The sequence below is a fragment of the Stegodyphus dumicola genome, chromosome X1 (genome assembly GCF_044657685.1).
Source record: "Stegodyphus dumicola isolate Sdum_Otavi_A_Nest chromosome X1, ASM4465768v1".
Classification (NCBI taxonomy): Eukaryota; Metazoa; Arthropoda; class Arachnida; order Araneae; family Eresidae; genus Stegodyphus; species Stegodyphus dumicola.
The window spans coordinates 42,187,773-42,203,363 of record NC_140780.1 but is presented as its reverse complement, the minus strand read 5'-3'; the positions used below and the strand labels follow the sequence as shown (position 1 = coordinate 42,203,363).

Here is a 15,591-nt window from a genome sequence, read left to right as displayed (position 1 = left end):
TAAGTGAAATTAATTTAGAATCAATGAAGTGCTCATGGAATGTTTTAGGAACTGTTGTTTTAATTATAACTAATTAAATTAAATGAAAACAAGTAGTTTCTGTGTTTCCCTTTACTAGCAATAATGCCTGCCAATAAATCTTGGGTTTAATACCCTGCAAGCATAATTAAACTTCAGTGGAATGCACCATTTACTTCTAAACGGTCACATAAAAACCAAGCATATTAAGCAAAATCACTTATATCTTTAAAATAATATGCAGCTCTAACACTGTAACTTACATTTATTTTAATTATTTAATCAATTAAAATTCAATGATAAAGCAGCATTATTTTTCTTTAATATTATCCTTGTTGAATCAAAGTAAATATCCCAAAACTTTCAATTAAAAGTGTATATAAAGGTTAGTGATCATATTAAGCCTTCAAGAAAACAAAATCTTTTTTAGCTGAGCTAGCATCTTTGATATAAAAATGTTATAAATTTCAAATTATATATTTAAAATTCAAAGAGATTCGAATAATTAAACACTTTTCTAAATAATACCTGGCGTTCTCTATCCAGTGACTGTTTGATAAATACAATGCCTTCTGTTGATTCAACATGGAAGAATGTTGTTGCATTTCCTATGATAAAGTACTGAACTCTTTGGTTGTTTCCAGAATCGCGGTCTGTTGCATTAACTCGAAGTATAGATGTTCCAAAAGGCACAGCCTCTGATACAGAAGCAGAATAAGATGATTTTTCAAACACTGGTGGATTATCATTTACATCTTCAATACTTATATGAACAGCAACATCAGCATATGCTCCTGAGACAGAATCAGTTGCACGTATAGTGAGATGGTATTGTTGTGTTGTTTCATAATCCAGCTCTTCAACCACATATATTATACCTAAAATTTAAAAAGCCATCAAATAAATTATAATATTTGTAAAACTTTGAGACAGTAATATGAAAAAGTAAGGAACTCTGAGCTCCGAATATTTGCACCAAATATAACTATCAAGAAAAAGAAATGTTTAACCATTAATTATTAACATTTTTATAAAAAAGTTTTATCTCTTATTCATACCTTCATAAGAGAAATTAGTAACGTTTTGCTTGTTTAGGCTAGAATACATGAGTGCATATTTAGCATATATTTATTATTTAACGTTAAACACTAACTGATGTGAAACACTGCAACAAATAATGTATTTAATAAAGCAAGTTTTAAATAAGTTATAAGTTGAAAACTACAGCTGATTCACTGCTTAATTAATTGTGAAAGTGGATTTGAGAACTATCAACTGTTTGCCGGCGAAAGTCAGACTTCTCTCTTTTTATGAATTTTGGAACATTTACTGTTACACTATTACACTTAATTACCAATCATTACAAATTTTCAAGTATGTGTTTGTATTAGCACATACTCATGTTCTTTTTTAATACTTAGAAGAATTAGTAGTGACAAGTGTGAATAAATGAAGTGTAACTAATAGATCTACGAATGCATTACATGAAGACTTAGGTAATTTTACATTAAACAGCAAATTACAAAAGTATAAAATAAAAGCAGCAGAAATACACATTTAGAGACAGGTTAAAAGAATAAAAAAACTGAACAGAGAAGGGAATATTAACTTAAGTACAAAGGAGCACTGACATACAGACAATAGTAACATGCATTAGAAAGCACCTGAAAAACAGCTATCAAAAATAAATAAATAAAATTTAATGCAGGCACAGGATGCATCTAAGAGCACCTAGGTTTTCAGTAATTAGTTGTCACTCTTGTTTTACACAATGTCATTCATACTAAATTATTGACATGCAAAAGAAATACAGATTTAGGGAAAAGAAAATTGTTCACAAGAACTCACAGTCATAATATAAATTCTCAGAAATATATGGGCAATCTTCAGAAAATATATTAACACACACAAGATTTAACATGGTTCTAAGAATGCATTGATGATCATGACTGGGATTACAGGTTTCAGATATGTTGGGGAAAATTGATTTTTGAAGACGAGAATTTCAAGAAAATCATGCAGAAGCTGTAATTTCCTTGTATAACTCTTTTGTTGTTTGCAATGATTTTTGAAGAATCAAATGCCGCATATCATTAAATGATATTATTAAAGAATGTTAGATATTATACTTGCACGGTAATATTTAGCAAAAGTGTGCCCTATGACAGATAAAACTAAAAGAGCATTTTCATAATATAATTTAAGAAACATTCAACATAAATTGTAAAGTCTTGTTATAATATGGATATTTCTGTTATTATCTTTCAGACCTACTCACCATCTCATTCTGTAATTTAGAACTCTTATCTTGCCTAATAAAAATATGACTGATAATGTATTACATTTTTAAATTAAAAATAATAGTTAAGATTTTCAAAACATAATTCTGAAGACAAAATTTTATCTTATCTCAATCCATAATTATGTTTATTATATACATTTACACACAGCTATGCATTCTAGAGGAACAGAAGTATGAGAGTAACAAATACATTCTTTTATTTCAGATGAGAAGAAAGGCAAGAAGTTAAATAAATAATTACACAAATCAACAAAGTTTTTTCATAGATTAAAAGAAGTTTATTTTCTGAATATTCCTGTATGCTGATTTAAGGTATGCAATCAAATTTTTGCTATCATCCATTTTTGGATGCAAATATTTCTCAAGAAAGTTTGCATATTTTGAGGTTTAAATTTTATACATACATATTAAAAAAGTTTAAATAATGTGAAATGATTCATTTCTGTTTGTGAGAGTTTTTATTTGTAAGTTGTTGTTTTACTTGTAAGTGCTTAAGTAAGTATTTTATTTGTGAGGGTTAATAATTTTTTACATTCTGATTTATAGTCAAGCAAAATCAAAACCAGGTTTTCATGAAAGTTAAGAGTTAAAGTTTGAAATGTTAAAGGCATTAGTGGTTTTTGTTATTTGTCAATGCATATTTTTGATATTTCTAGTTTTTTATATTAAAACTTCTTTGAATTTATTATATTCTTTTTCTTTTAAAGAACATATATAATATCAGAAAGATTTGTGATTGTTGTTAATATTTTCTGCTACATGGGTTTCAGTTGAATATTGAAGGCTTAGATATACTGCTTTTTTGAGAGAAATCTTTGTAAATTTGAAAAAAAACCTTCCTATAAAAAATGGAAGTGGCTCATCTGAAGTAATTTAGAAATAGCTATAATTCCTCTTAAGGCTGTATACACATATATTAAAATGTTTGCTTTCTTTACGAATGAGATAACAAAGACAAAAAAAGTCATTACATGCATAGACATTATCCAGTATGAGTTCACTGCAAGATAACTTAATATTATCAACAAAAAATTTAGGGTCTCTGAAAAATATATCTCCTCCTACAGCATCTTAAACTAGGACTCTATTGCATAATTTCATTAAAATAATGGATACAAATGGGCTAGTTTTTACAAACAAGAAATTTCCTAATCTATAGCTGAGATACAAATTTCCAAACATAAATAATGGTAAAATCTAGGAAGGTATTTTTGTTAGGCTAGAAATTAGGTAATTATTTCTGGAATACAAATTCCACCATCAGTTTATTCTAGCTCAATTGCATGAGAGTATCGAGAATTTTTGCAGTATTTCCTAAGGATGAGCAAGGCGAAGTGGAATTAAATAATGATCTTTTTCATGCTAAATAAAATGATTGGATGCAACATATCTATAAGACTTCCCTCACTGCATTACTACTTATACTTAGTATAAATATTGGAGCAGCAAGCAATAACCAAAATGAATTTCTTTATCATGAAATATCAGATATTCAGAAATCTGATATCAAGGCCTCGAGGAAATCTCAGTACGTTTCCTGACTTCTATTACACATTTAAAGCCCCTATCACATATGCATTTGTTTCATATGAACAACAGTTACGGACAATTTTTCTGCCTGGTTTACTATTGAAAGAAGGACACGCGATTTTTTCCTTCCTTTCAAAAAAAATTGCAAGTTGCTCGTTTTCAACCAACCAGTTTCGAATGCTATCAGCTTGTTTTTAATGGAGGACCAGTTTCCCCTTTACATGTCCCCCCCCCAAAGTGATCTGTGGTGATTGGCTGTTATGACAAAGCAGAAAAATTGTTCCTAACAGTTGTTCTTCCGAAACAGATGGATGTGTGATAGCAGCCTTAGAGAGATGTTTTTAAATGATAATCATATATTTCAAACATTTAGATGGTGTACATATAAACTTATTTTTATTTATATAAACACAAAACTGCTTCCATAACAGCAAATTTCTGATTATATACTTGGATTCAGCAGCGGAAATGCGATCATATTTATACAATTTGTGTTGCAAAGAAAAATGCATAACTTCTTTTACTTAGTTTTACATGCAGTGATAAGGGAATTTCCGGAATGATCTAGCATCCGGACCTCCGGCCCGCTAATAAATAAAATAAAATAAAATAAAAATCCCGCCCTTTACAAAATCTAGGAAGGAGAATAAATGAAGCATGTGAATTTTTTTTTTTGACTAACAGAAATCAAATCACTTTCAAACATCTTGAGAAAAAGTCCGGACATAGCCAATAACAATACATTGAGTGCACTGTAATAATGTTGGCCAAAATCACACTCTCGGCCGTGAGTGATTGTGGGTAGGTGGAGGCAGGCACTACGAATTTGACCCTCCGCCTCGTACAGTCTCCTGCGGATCCTAAATTCTGCTGCCCAGTGCCTCTCCTAAATTTTAAAAGTTTTGCTCATTCGATTTCTAAAAATTCTGCCACCGGCTCTGGCGTTGGTCTGATCAGGGGTTAGCATTCTTCGATCTGACATAAAATAAACGAAGCCGCAATGGTCTACGTCTCATCATACTTGATTTGAACTGATAATCTGAAATCTGAAAATTTCCGAAATCCGGCATTGCCGAGTTCTTAACAATTCCGGATCTCGGACTTTGTACTCTATACATTTTTAAAAAAGCTTAAAGAAAAATCAGCTAAAATGTTATACAATTTAGTGTTTGCCTAACTTTCACTATCAAAAATTTAATTAAAGTGATTTAAAATTATTCGATACTAAATATCCCAACATGTTAATCTTTATATATTCAATATACATTTCCTTATTTCATCCCACTCATTAAAGTGAATTTATAATCTCAACACAGGAAACAGTTAAACATATGTATAATAACTATACTTGATGAACAAATGAAAAAATGGATCTTAAATGCAGAGGAAACATTCAGCAAAATTAAAATAAAAACAAGAAATACAAAAGAAATTGATAGAATTACAATGCTCAGTAAGGAGGAATGTTCGGAAACATAAAATCAGCATATTCTCAGAATATTTAATAAAAATTACATTTTTGAATATTATGGAACCTTGCATACAAAGAGTGACAAGGAAAGAGAAAATTAGGATAATGTTAGAAAATTAGTATAGTTCATTTAATGCTTGTTAGGATTGTGCAGTGATAAGGGAATAGTGAGTTTCCAGAATAGGTAATATAAACAAAATCAGACCAAAATAAAAGTACTCACATGGCCCATTGCTATTACCAGGGTCTAAATAATGAAAGATTATAAAAAAAGCAAGTTAATGAATGCATGAAAATAATAAAAAAATTATCTCTCAACTACTATTTAAAAATATGTAATTAAAGATCAAATTTTAAAGCAAAACAAAAAGTAACAAAGTTATTCCTCAAACAATCAGCAAAATAATAATAACAAATGCAAAATAAATTAGAACTAAATAAATCATAATATAAAACAAAATATTCATTCAATATTCAAAATAAACAAATAAATCATTTAGCATCTTAATTGTTGCTTATGAATTGCACAGTTCAAAAGAGAAAAGATATGTAAATGAAGTGGAGTTCCTATTACAACTACTTTTCATTTTTTTGAAAGATACAGAGAATGCAATATGCATGTACACAGAAAATATTTATGTATGCACATGAATGTAGAGTTTATGAGTTTAAAGGCATGAAATTATATGGGAGAAGGGCAATAATCTTTTAGAAGATATTCTTACATACATTTAGTTTTCATTCAGTGATAGTAAAAATATAAGAATATATTTATCCTATGATGATTATCAAAGCAACATTTAAAACTGTGTCATTATTTCTGGTTTTTGGAATATCCATTTGTTCTCAGTATAAATCTTGCACCACTTGTAGTACGAACTGAATATATTAAATTTATTTATATCCAGCATGTATTGCGATCATAAGAATACAGTCAATGAGCTGTATGTGACTGAAACTAGCCTTTGCATACTAAAAAATTAGTTTATTAGCTAAAATGTGTTTCAGTTTATAAAGTCATGATTTGCACACATTTTGATCCATGGCCTAAATTTTAAATTGTTGTTTACTATTTCTCTTACACTCAAACAGTATTAATGTTAGCATATCCTATTGGTAGTGCCAGTGATTCATTAGCAAAATATCAATATAAGTATTTAATTTTCACCCAAGTTTGATAGTAATATTATAGCTTCTAATACATAATTTGAATCGCATTTGCTTTTATATCAAAATCTTATAGGAAGCAAAATGGAATCTGAACAATCTGAAAGCAAACTCTTATGAAGATTTAAAACATATAATAAAAAATAGTTTAATAAATGGCAAGAAATTTGTGTCACAATTAAAATTTTCTCCAGATATTTTTATGACTACCATAAATATAAATTATATGCTACAGAACTACGTAAAAGGAATAACTGATTTTGTACATCATCTAACTGAAGTAACGCTTAAGTTTAAAATGTACTTTTATGAAAATTACTATGATAAGTAAAGAAAAGATGAAAACTGGATGCATATACTTCTAATAATTAACAGGTAAATACAGTATTCATGTAATTATCTCTTAGTATTCATATTAAGTATTTTAAACCTACACAAATGAGATTTTTGCAATTGCATATATCAAAACAGAATAATTAACTACATCAAGAGCATTACAATATCTAATAATAAGCACGTTCATCGTGTTCACTAAAAAAGTATTTTTGCTGCATAACAGTAAAACTGCATTGAGTTCAGTGCAATGAAACAGGCACAGTTAAACAGTTCAGCAAAGCAGTTTTATTTTCCTAGCCCAAAAAACAGCACAGCATTTTTCCTAACTGGTAAAGAAACTGGCCTTGAAAGTTTATTTTATGAATTCTCCTAAGTTTAACTTATAATCGGGTTACCCCCCCCCAAGTCGTTTATTGTGCTAGTTACTCAGGCAGCCTTGACTCTGGGGGGGGGGCGAAAACCAGATTTCTAAATACGAGACTGAAAACGAATAGGAGGGGCAGGAATTTTCTTTTGCTGGAGGCAAAACCGTTTTTAGACCGTTGAGATTGTAGGAAACAAGCCCATTTTGAAAACAAAGGTAAAAAATTTTGTGACACATTTTGAGGTGAAAACCGAAATGAGTTAAGATCCCTCCTGGCGGGTTCAGCCAATACCTTCTAGACAAGGAGTTCCCGACCACGGAGAAATTTAATAGTTTCAAGGGAGAATGTGGTCAGCCTTTTGTTTAACCTATTAAGTATTTAGTTTTAATTTATTGATATAAAAAATATACATTTATTCAAGTTTTGCTATTTATCAACATTTTCTACACATTCTATAGTTTAATTTATAAAACATGTTAAAAAATAATCTTCATCTAAATAAAAGTCTACGTATTTTTCGAATTTTGGAAAGCAAGGGGGCAATGATCTTTTAGGGATCATGAAAGGGATGCATTGAGCAAAACTTGTTCGAACAAGTTTTGCTCGCAGACCACAATGAAAAGGTGGGTGCCCGGGTAAAAGCCCTACCCCTGAGTAGCACAATTTTAATAGAAGTCCATGTCACTGTGACACAGTATTACACAAGACAAAAGTTTGTGTAGAAGAGCTTGTAGAACGATTCTGCCACAGATACTTCCCCGCGTTTATAGTTCACCATTGCTATATTCTGAATTTACGATCATATGACCTAGTAGCTCCATGGTGACCAGCGGGGTGGAGGGAGGTGCACTTGCCCCCCCCTAAAGAATGCTGCTCTTCCCTCCTGCTTTTAAATATTAACCAGCAGAGGGTTGTCGAGTTACCATGGCCACTTTGTGAAAAGTCAGGGCTAAGACGACGTCATTCGAAAGTTTTAGATCACTTTCTTAGGTAATGAGAAGGGTAAAGAAAATTATTTGACGTGCATCCTGAATGTAGAAACTGGTAAAGCTCTTAGTGACAGATAAAGAACCAAACGTCATAAAAAATATTAATTCGTTTAATCTATTCAGAGCACACTTGCGCGTGGAACTCAAAGATTTTCGTCTGTCAATAACTTAATTTTAAAAACAAAATCTTAGTATTCGCAATGCAAATCACTGATCTGTCCATCAATCACCAGTCCCCATGCTTGTATTTCTTTTCAACGGGTATTTTTCGCATATTCTCTCAGCTTCTACATTTTAGAAACTTGTATAAAATTAATGCTTATTATTTCTGTTTTTCAATCTAAGCCAATCTAAAACAAGCTTTATGATCTACTCTCAACAGTTCAGTACAATAACTTAACAGTTTTAGTATTGTAATTAATACAATACATCTGAGAAAATTTCAAGATGCGTTTCTTGCTATTTGTGGCTACAGCAGATGTAGCACAAAAGACAACTGAGGGTTGTCTATAATTGCTTAGAATAGTTATTTCTCAACAGGGCAGATCGTCTCATGCCTTATTTAGAGTATTCTTTCAGAGGCCTTCAATGCCCTTTTTCCTTATTTTGTACGAAACCATGTCATGAAAAGTTAAAGCATGAGTTTGCGACCCTTTAAAACATGGGACATAAACCTGTGAACCTTGTAAACTTAGGCAGTAACCAGGTCTTGTTGTTGAATTTGTAAAATCAAAGTTGAATCACACATAATAATGTGCCGCAATATGGTTCCTATATATGAGTTATTATTTAAGTAAAGAACAGAATTTCTGCGGATTAAATGGAAGAGTAGAGCTTTATACTTCCGGAACTTAACAATTACTTGTGCAATGTGGGGCTTTCATTTTAATCGCTGGTGAAAAATAACACCAGGATATTTTACTTCCTCTGTCCACGGCATAACTGTATAATACACACTGAAGCATAATATATTTCGATGTACGTAAATATGACAGTTACCGTCTTATTTTTATGCCAATTTCAATTTTTCAGCGATGAAGTCAGGATTCCAGTGCTTATGCACGAGTTTAAAATGAATGGCTCACTAAATACAATGATGTATTTTGCGCAATACAATGTGACTGTGAATAAAATTATGTATTCACAGTAGAATAGTGTTGGGAGAGTGAAGTATGTCGTTCATTTAAATTTGGAAACAGAGAAGACCCTCATGTGGGCCATTGTGGAACGCCCACATTAAATTGCCGGCGCTTGGAATATATGTTATTAAAGCGAACAGCAAAGTATCCATCACACAAATACGAATATATGGTATGTATAACGTAGTCTGTGAAAATCAAAACAGACTCGATTTTCAGACTAGCTTTGAGATATCGAGGAAAAGAGCTCCTCGACAGAACAGTTGAAGTCCTTGGAAGATAATATCTCCTACTTTCAACCAGTGGGGAACAGTGGTGTGTTCTGTTATTTGTCTGAGACAGTTTTGGTTCAGCGAAGGTGGACGCTTAGTAAGTAATTCAAATGTTCCTCCTCCTATTCATAATAAGTCGAGAAACCCCCCCCCGGTTAGCTTAAGACGTGATCTTCGTAAACGGTACACAAAATAAATACATTTTATTTTCCATATGTCATTTTATCAAGCAAAATTGTATGTTAAAGACGTTTCTAATTTAATTTTTACTAGAAACTATTATTAACATTAATAAAAATACACTACATTATTGGCAATCTAACTCTAAAACAGAGCATATAATTAAATACTGTATAAATTACTTGGAATTCGTTCATTAGTAGCTAAAAATCCCCAGTTTTATATACATGACTTTATTTGATGAATTTTCAGATTCTTTATGTCTGAGTCTTTGATTGAGATAGCGAAGATCAGGGCGCCTGCGCAGTTTGCTTGTTTTAAAATAAAAACATCCCCATGACAATGTTTTCCTTTCGAGTTAAAATTATTAGCTAAGAGATTATTTTATTGTTGATGCACAGGAATAACTCTTTGTACTGCTTCTTTCTGGGCTTCGATGCTAGCCTAGCTACATTGTTTTCCCAAAAATATGATTAGCGAATTAATTTTTACTCATAAAGACGCATTAGGGCAGTTTTCAGAAATATCTTATTTTTCCCTTGCATAACAATTAGCATTTATCCATTTACAACAATCTTCATTTTTTGATAAATTCAAGAATCTACATTTATTCACGTGCAAAAATTTATATTAATTCAAGTACAGTCATATCTTCTTCTTCTGGAACATCGTAATAAAGCACTAAACCTCGAATGCCGGCCTCAATTTCTTGCGATTTCATATTCTGTAGAATCATTGGCACTATTCTATGAAATCTAGCAGCAGTCTAAAATAAGCACTTCTTGTCCATGTAAAAACTTAGTTCGCACTTAACTAGCAACACAGCTGCCAGTGATTTTATCCCATGAATTCTTTATCCTCTTGCAGGCCAGGCTTCACAAAGCGTCATTTCCCTGCTCGAACAGCGGTGTTGGTCTTCTTAGAGATAGTTTATATCGCTGAAGGAAGCCACCTGTCCAATATTGTGATGATTTGAAATTTTCTGGTGATATATCTAACTCTTGCCCCCATTATAAGGGTAAACCCTTAAATATCGGCTCGGCGAACAACCAACTCCTCTGCTCCTCTGTCAGCAACAGCTAACGTCTTCCAATTAAGATAGGCTGATTACTGATCTGACCCAATTCAGTGTTCCTTAGCATCTCCCTCGTTCTATCTGCTGACTGAAGTTATTGTATTCTGATCCCAATTTTCGGACTATTTTGAAATTTAACTTTTTCTGTAGAAGGTTATAAGACGCTTCCTTCAGAAGACTTCCACGATTCCTTTCATGCACTTGATACACTAGCATTTTTAAAAATGTTTTTTAATGCGATCATTTTGTTCAGGGATCAAATTAGAATTCTCTTAAAAATCAAATATTAATTCAAGTGTGAATTAAAGATTTGAGAGACAGGATTGGCATCAAAATTTGTTAAGAATGCTGCTGCACGGAAAAGCGACGCAAAATTCCAAGCACAAAATTCAGAAAACATTTCATTTCACGCAAGTGCATTAAGTACGTCCGTTACAGCATGCGAAGTATTGAATTACGAAGCTTCTAAATAGTCACAACCACGTTAACAGGCGCTCACGTGAGTTGAATCTGTACTCCAAATAGTCATTCGGAAATAAATCGGACTGGCAATCTTAATTAAATCTTATTTCTGCGGTAGGGCTTATATTGAGAGAAACCTGTAAAATCATGCTAAGGCCTTTTTTTCCGGAAAACACGGAAGTCCAAAATATACGTCACTGAAAAACAACTAATTTTCTGTGTAATGCAGATTACAACATCTATTCATGGACCTTAATAAATTTGTGAATTAAATCAAAACTGAAATTTTTTCTTATCGAGTTCAGAATATTTTCTTTATCACTGTTATATATAAATTTAAAAGGCAAAAACAAATGAAACATTTAATATGATTTCAAATACATATGTACTGCTGGTTCATATAAAGATTAAACACAATGAATACAATGCAGACTTACCAGTAGTAAAATTCACACCAAAATCTTCATGGACGTTTCCATCAACTATACTATAAATTAGTTGCCTTCCTTCTGGACTGTCAGCTAAAACTGTAAGGACAGCTGACTTTGAAAGCAACGATTCTGCAACAGATATATTATAATACTGCTTTGGAAATACCGGCATATCTCTGTTAATCAGACGAATTGGAACGTCAACTGTAGTTCTTAATGGTGGATTACCTAAAACATGTACAATTTTATTCAGTGTTTCAAGAAGAAAGTACACATTTTAAGAAACTTAGTAAAAGCTTTAGAAATATTGGGTTAAAAAAATCTATGGAAGTTGCAGATTACAAAATGATACTATTAAATCAAAATCTTCAGCCATCAAACACATAAACTCTAACTTATCAAGATTGTTGCTTAAAGGCAAATATAAAAGATAAATGTGTAATGCCGATCAAGAGTTAGATAAAAGAGTAACAAAAGAAAGAGGTAAAAATCTCCCCCCTCAACAAAAAAATACTAATAATAATAAATCAAAATGAAACACGTATAATATGGAAAAAGTTGAAAACGCCTTGAAACGTTTGGCTTAAGTTACTAACCACTTTGCATAATTTAAATTACATTCAGTCCCTTTTGATTATTGATAAGCAACAGCTCACTTCAAAAGGATACAAATTAGTCAGCAAAGAGAAAAAATTACGAGAAGATATAAAATTAACAAGTTAACTGTAAACAAGATTGATTTGATTTTGAATTGCCCGTTTACCATCGTTCTAGGTAATTTAGATAGAGAACCCTGGTTTCATGTTTCTGAAAGTAACCTGATCTTGCTGAAAAGTATTATTATGTCATGCTTTTTACTGATCCACCTTAAGTTACGTAAATCAAAATACGTAAGTTACATTGATCTACAGCATCTAAAATCATTAATTTGAGAAGATATTAAACATTTTCCTCGTAATGAAAATTGATTTTTTAACACTATCATCTAAGATGACAGTTAATAGGAGCTTTAAATACACATTTACTTTTATTTTACTATTAGTTAAAAAGTACAAGGCTGAAAGCTTTACATCTATACATCAAAACCAGTCTGAAAAACGAAAGAGACTTTGCTTCACAATACTCCGAGTCTAATTCTTTTAAATCTTCTTCATTTGCAAAAGCTAAAATAGGAAATGAACTTGATTATACAAACAAAGAATTTTTGTTCATTTTATAGAGTGCAGAGTAAAAAAAGATAGATGTGTATTAGATAGATTTTTAAGGCTTCATTTTCATTTAAATGGTTTTGCGGATGGCTATTCAATCAGATGACAATCAATGTCAAATTCAATCAAATGTATGACTATTTCAAATCAGATGATATTTTAAATTTATCTGTAAATTCAGTTCGTTTCAATTCACAGAATTAATTCAATTCATAAAAAGTTTTAAAGCTATATGTTGCTACGAAAGTGTACTTTCATAGTTATCAGTTTATGAAGGTCAGGTGAAGTGATGCAAGATTTGACCATTAAGTATCATTGAAGAGCACTAAAATGGCTGTGCTGCTTTTACTGGAATCAGCCTAACCATTAAGAAGAAAATATAATTTGACATTCTTAGATTATTTTATTAATAAACTAATTTTACCAATAAATATATCCTAAGACTTAAAAACATATAGTTTAATGCCTTCGTTTGTCAAAATTTCCTGACTTGGTGACTAGAGATGGCGAAATATTTTAAGGCCATGTGAAAAGAAAATAAGAATTTAAAAATCTGACGTGCACACCACATCTCTTCTTTATATGGCCTATTAAATTATGCATATTTTTAACTGCATTTAAATTTATTTCCTCGAATTATTCTACTTAAATAACTGATCCCTCAAGACAAATTAAAAATATCAAAAATTGTAGATTTTGAAATTAAATATCCAGATCAATTTTTGTCGTAAGGGAATCAAACTTCTTGTAAAATTTTTTAATCTCTTCGGACGTACAATTGTCACGCAAAAGAATTGTCGAAATTGATTCATGAACAGTCAAAATGGATATTTATGTTGAAATATGCTACCTGACATTTTTCGCGGTTATATTATTTCTTTTACTTCGAGGAAGTAAAACTCCAAATTCAAATCGAGTTACATAAACTATTCGGTTTCCTAAAATTTGTTCAACCACGAAAATAATTTCTTTTAGCAACGGATAACTTTTTTCGAAGATATTATTTTATTTTTAATGATTAATCAAATAAACAGATTTATGTATCAAAGAAGCGGATAGCTCTTCGCCATATTCAAAAACAGAAAATCATCTTGAATAATCAAGAGAACCTAAAACACTGGAAGAAGAATAAATCATACAGGTAAAGAAAAAGAACCAATTATCCGATTGACGCACCGCTTTACAGTAAGTTGGTGAAGTTCTTATATTTGCATTCACTGCGCATTACGTCGATAGCCTTTTAAAATGCTGTGCTTTAGGATACGTTTCTTTATTTTTCCTTTTTGTAATACTATTCGATAGTTCAAATTTTTTCTTTGAAAGATATTCAGTTTTATTATGCATATGCCTTGTGAAAATTCCTTTGAGTATTATAAGCAATAACTTTATCATCCCCTCATTTAATATGATACATAACAACGTTTTCCAGAGTTATACAGCTCATTTAAAGCAGCATCCCCTGGATTCTAGTTCTAGGGGGTGTTGTTTAGAGCCGGTTGGATAAGAACATTGAATGCAGGTATTTCGATTTGGTTTCGGATCCTAGCGAACTGGTTGGTTGTATGAGCCTTTTAGCAATTTTCCTGATGCTTAGCATTAATATTATCCAGTTACATACAAAAAGTCCTCGACGAAGGCATCCTTCTGGTTAGATAGATAACCGTCGTATACTTCGCGATATTCAGTTAAATTATCGGAAGAAAAATGAAAAATAAAAGCTTAAATGATATCTACTTATAACAGCTGATAAAGCTAAATCTTTACTGTTAAACAAAACTTAAACTCTTCAGACAGCATTTTGATTTTGAAAGTTTGACATTTGCATTCGCATTTCCTTTTTGAATGCAAAATTATATTTGTAATCAATACATTTCCACAAAATTTGAACATCATCATTTGATTTTATTTTGCGGACATACATTAGTGTACGGAAGAAGTACAGTTTTGCAGTCGCTATATTACAAAATATTAGAAACGAATATTATTTATCACATTTTTATATAAAATAACATGCACTGCAAAATACTTTTGAAGCAAAGACAAAGAAACTTTGTTTTAAAATGATTCGCTTTCTTACGGTGATAACAAAGTATTTTTTTAATATCGAGGACAAATGCAACACAACAACAAGCTCTTCGAATGACAACAACATGTTCTCGTGTTTCTCATTTTCATTTATAGGAATTTTACGTTAACTAAAAACAACAAACTCTTTAGAGAGCCAAAAAATCGAGGACATGAGGATAGGAGCAATATATATAAGCTTGAATTATTTTCAATTTTTAGTTTCCTGTTTTGAATATTGGAGCAAATCTTTAATCACACATTGCACAGCTTGATACTAAAATAGCACTTGAAAGAACTCCTTTGACCTACTTCATGCAGCATTAAGTAATACATTAGATAATTTTTTTTTAAAAATACACACATTAATTATGATTTTCATCCAATATTGGAAATACACAATAGTGTGCAAAATATAAGCAACAGGTCCATTTTTCAACATACAATCATGAAATTCCTGAAAAGGGCTTTTTGCGATCAGTAAACAGAAACGTCAACTCAGTAGAAAGATGATGCATATGGGGTGCAGATATTAGCATCATGACATCAGAGATTACGTCAGGACAAAACACGAGGAGTCAG

At 31.2% G+C, this 15,591-nt stretch overlaps 1 protein-coding gene across 15 annotated transcripts in view; it reads right to left on the bottom strand.

Annotated features, from left to right (window-relative positions):
- The window catches only part of LOC118199398 (fat-like cadherin-related tumor suppressor homolog), a 1,041,672-nt gene that overhangs the window by 62,803 nt on the left and 963,278 nt on the right, over positions 1-15,591 (bottom strand). For 14 of the 15 annotated variants that reach the window (XM_085808597.1, XM_085808606.1, XM_085808602.1 and 11 more), the window contains 3 exons: positions 11,744-11,965; positions 5,545-5,568; positions 547-896 (listed from right to left, as the gene is read on the bottom strand). In XM_085808597.1, coding sequence (XP_085664723.1) covers positions 547-896; positions 5,545-5,568; positions 11,744-11,965 — 596 coding nt within the window. The remainder of the gene's footprint in view (positions 1-546; positions 897-5,544; positions 5,569-11,743; positions 11,966-15,591) is intronic. The other variant, XM_085808608.1, reaches the window with a different exon arrangement.